Source organism: Sinocyclocheilus grahami, unplaced genomic scaffold (assembly GCF_001515645.1).
Source record: "Sinocyclocheilus grahami isolate Dianchi unplaced genomic scaffold, SAMN03320097.WGS_v1.1 scaffold165.1, whole genome shotgun sequence".
In the NCBI taxonomy this organism is placed as follows: Eukaryota; Metazoa; Chordata; class Actinopteri; order Cypriniformes; family Cyprinidae; genus Sinocyclocheilus; species Sinocyclocheilus grahami.
In genome coordinates this window covers 727,073-728,132 of record NW_015505344.1, presented here as the reverse complement: position 1 = coordinate 728,132, position 1,060 = coordinate 727,073, and the positions used below count along the sequence as shown (strand labels likewise).

Genomic DNA, 1,060 nt, shown 5'->3' with positions numbered 1-1,060 from the left:
TTTTATTTACAGTGCCATTTTTAATTTATTTGACCTTTTTGAACAGGATTTAGTTTGAAGCTCAGAAAAAAGGCAGAAGTGCAATGTTTCTTTAGGTAGAAAGCAAGAAGAAACTTTACAAATGTAACTGTTTAATAGACTTTTCACAAGTCGATTATAGAAAAAACATTTTTTTGTTCTCTTGAAATCCTTGAAATATCAGTAATGCCATTCGTTATGTAAATTAAACCTACATTTGTGGCCTAACGGATACATTTATAGACATACAATAGCACAGTTTTGCAAGAATACGTTCCAAATGAGAAAACGTTTTTGAATAAACAATGTAATTAAAACATTCGTCCTTGCAATTTAATAAATAAATAAACGTGCAACTTCAAGGCAACTACGACACTTTCCACCAAAGACCTTTTCTGCCTACTGTTGAACACAATAGTATGGACTACTGCAATGGGTTTTGGTCAAACTGAATTGTAGTTTGTGTCTTTTTTCCTCAATCTTTGCTCTCAGCTTTAATCTAGTTCGTAAGTGTGGACACATGATCATCTCTAAGCAGTTGGACGGAGGGAAGACTTGATCACAGGTTCATAACCCGGTTGTAAACAAGCCTTTCATCTATCTATCATACAGTTAGTTAAGCAGATTTCTGTGTGTCTGTGTGTGGTTGTGTATTTGGAGATGTCCAGGTCAGCTTGACCTTTGATCTACCTCAGAGTTGTATCTGTTGTCTGATTGGTCGGGCTGCAGGTCTATCTGTCCGATCAGATGTAAAAGCGCCGGCTCAGGAGCTGGTGTCATGCAGAACTTCATCTTAAATGCATCTAATAGTCTTCATTTTTAGAGAAACTTCTATGTTTTGTATCTGTATGTCTTTCTGTTGTTGTTGTTTTTTTTTATACATTGCATTGTGATGTTTCTGAGTGTGGAGAATTTCTTTATGGTCTTCTTTTTTTGTCCATTTTCTTCCTGATAGGTGCAGCAAAAAAGAAGAGGCTTGTGTAATTTTTCCTGCGTTTGTTTGGTCTTTTTACAAAATTCCATATAAACTACCTTCTCTGTA

General features: G+C 35.4%; 1 protein-coding gene across 1 annotated transcript in view; it reads left to right on the top strand.

The window, feature by feature from the left end:
- LOC107593149 (RNA-binding motif, single-stranded-interacting protein 1-like) overlaps positions 1 to 577 on the top strand; it is a 20,596-nt gene extending 20,019 nt beyond the window's left edge. The window contains exon 14 of the mRNA XM_016282756.1: positions 511 to 577. Coding sequence (XP_016138242.1) covers positions 511 to 577 — 67 coding nt within the window. The remainder of the gene's footprint in view (positions 1 to 510) is intronic.
- The last annotated feature ends 483 nt before the right edge of the window (positions 578 to 1,060 follow it).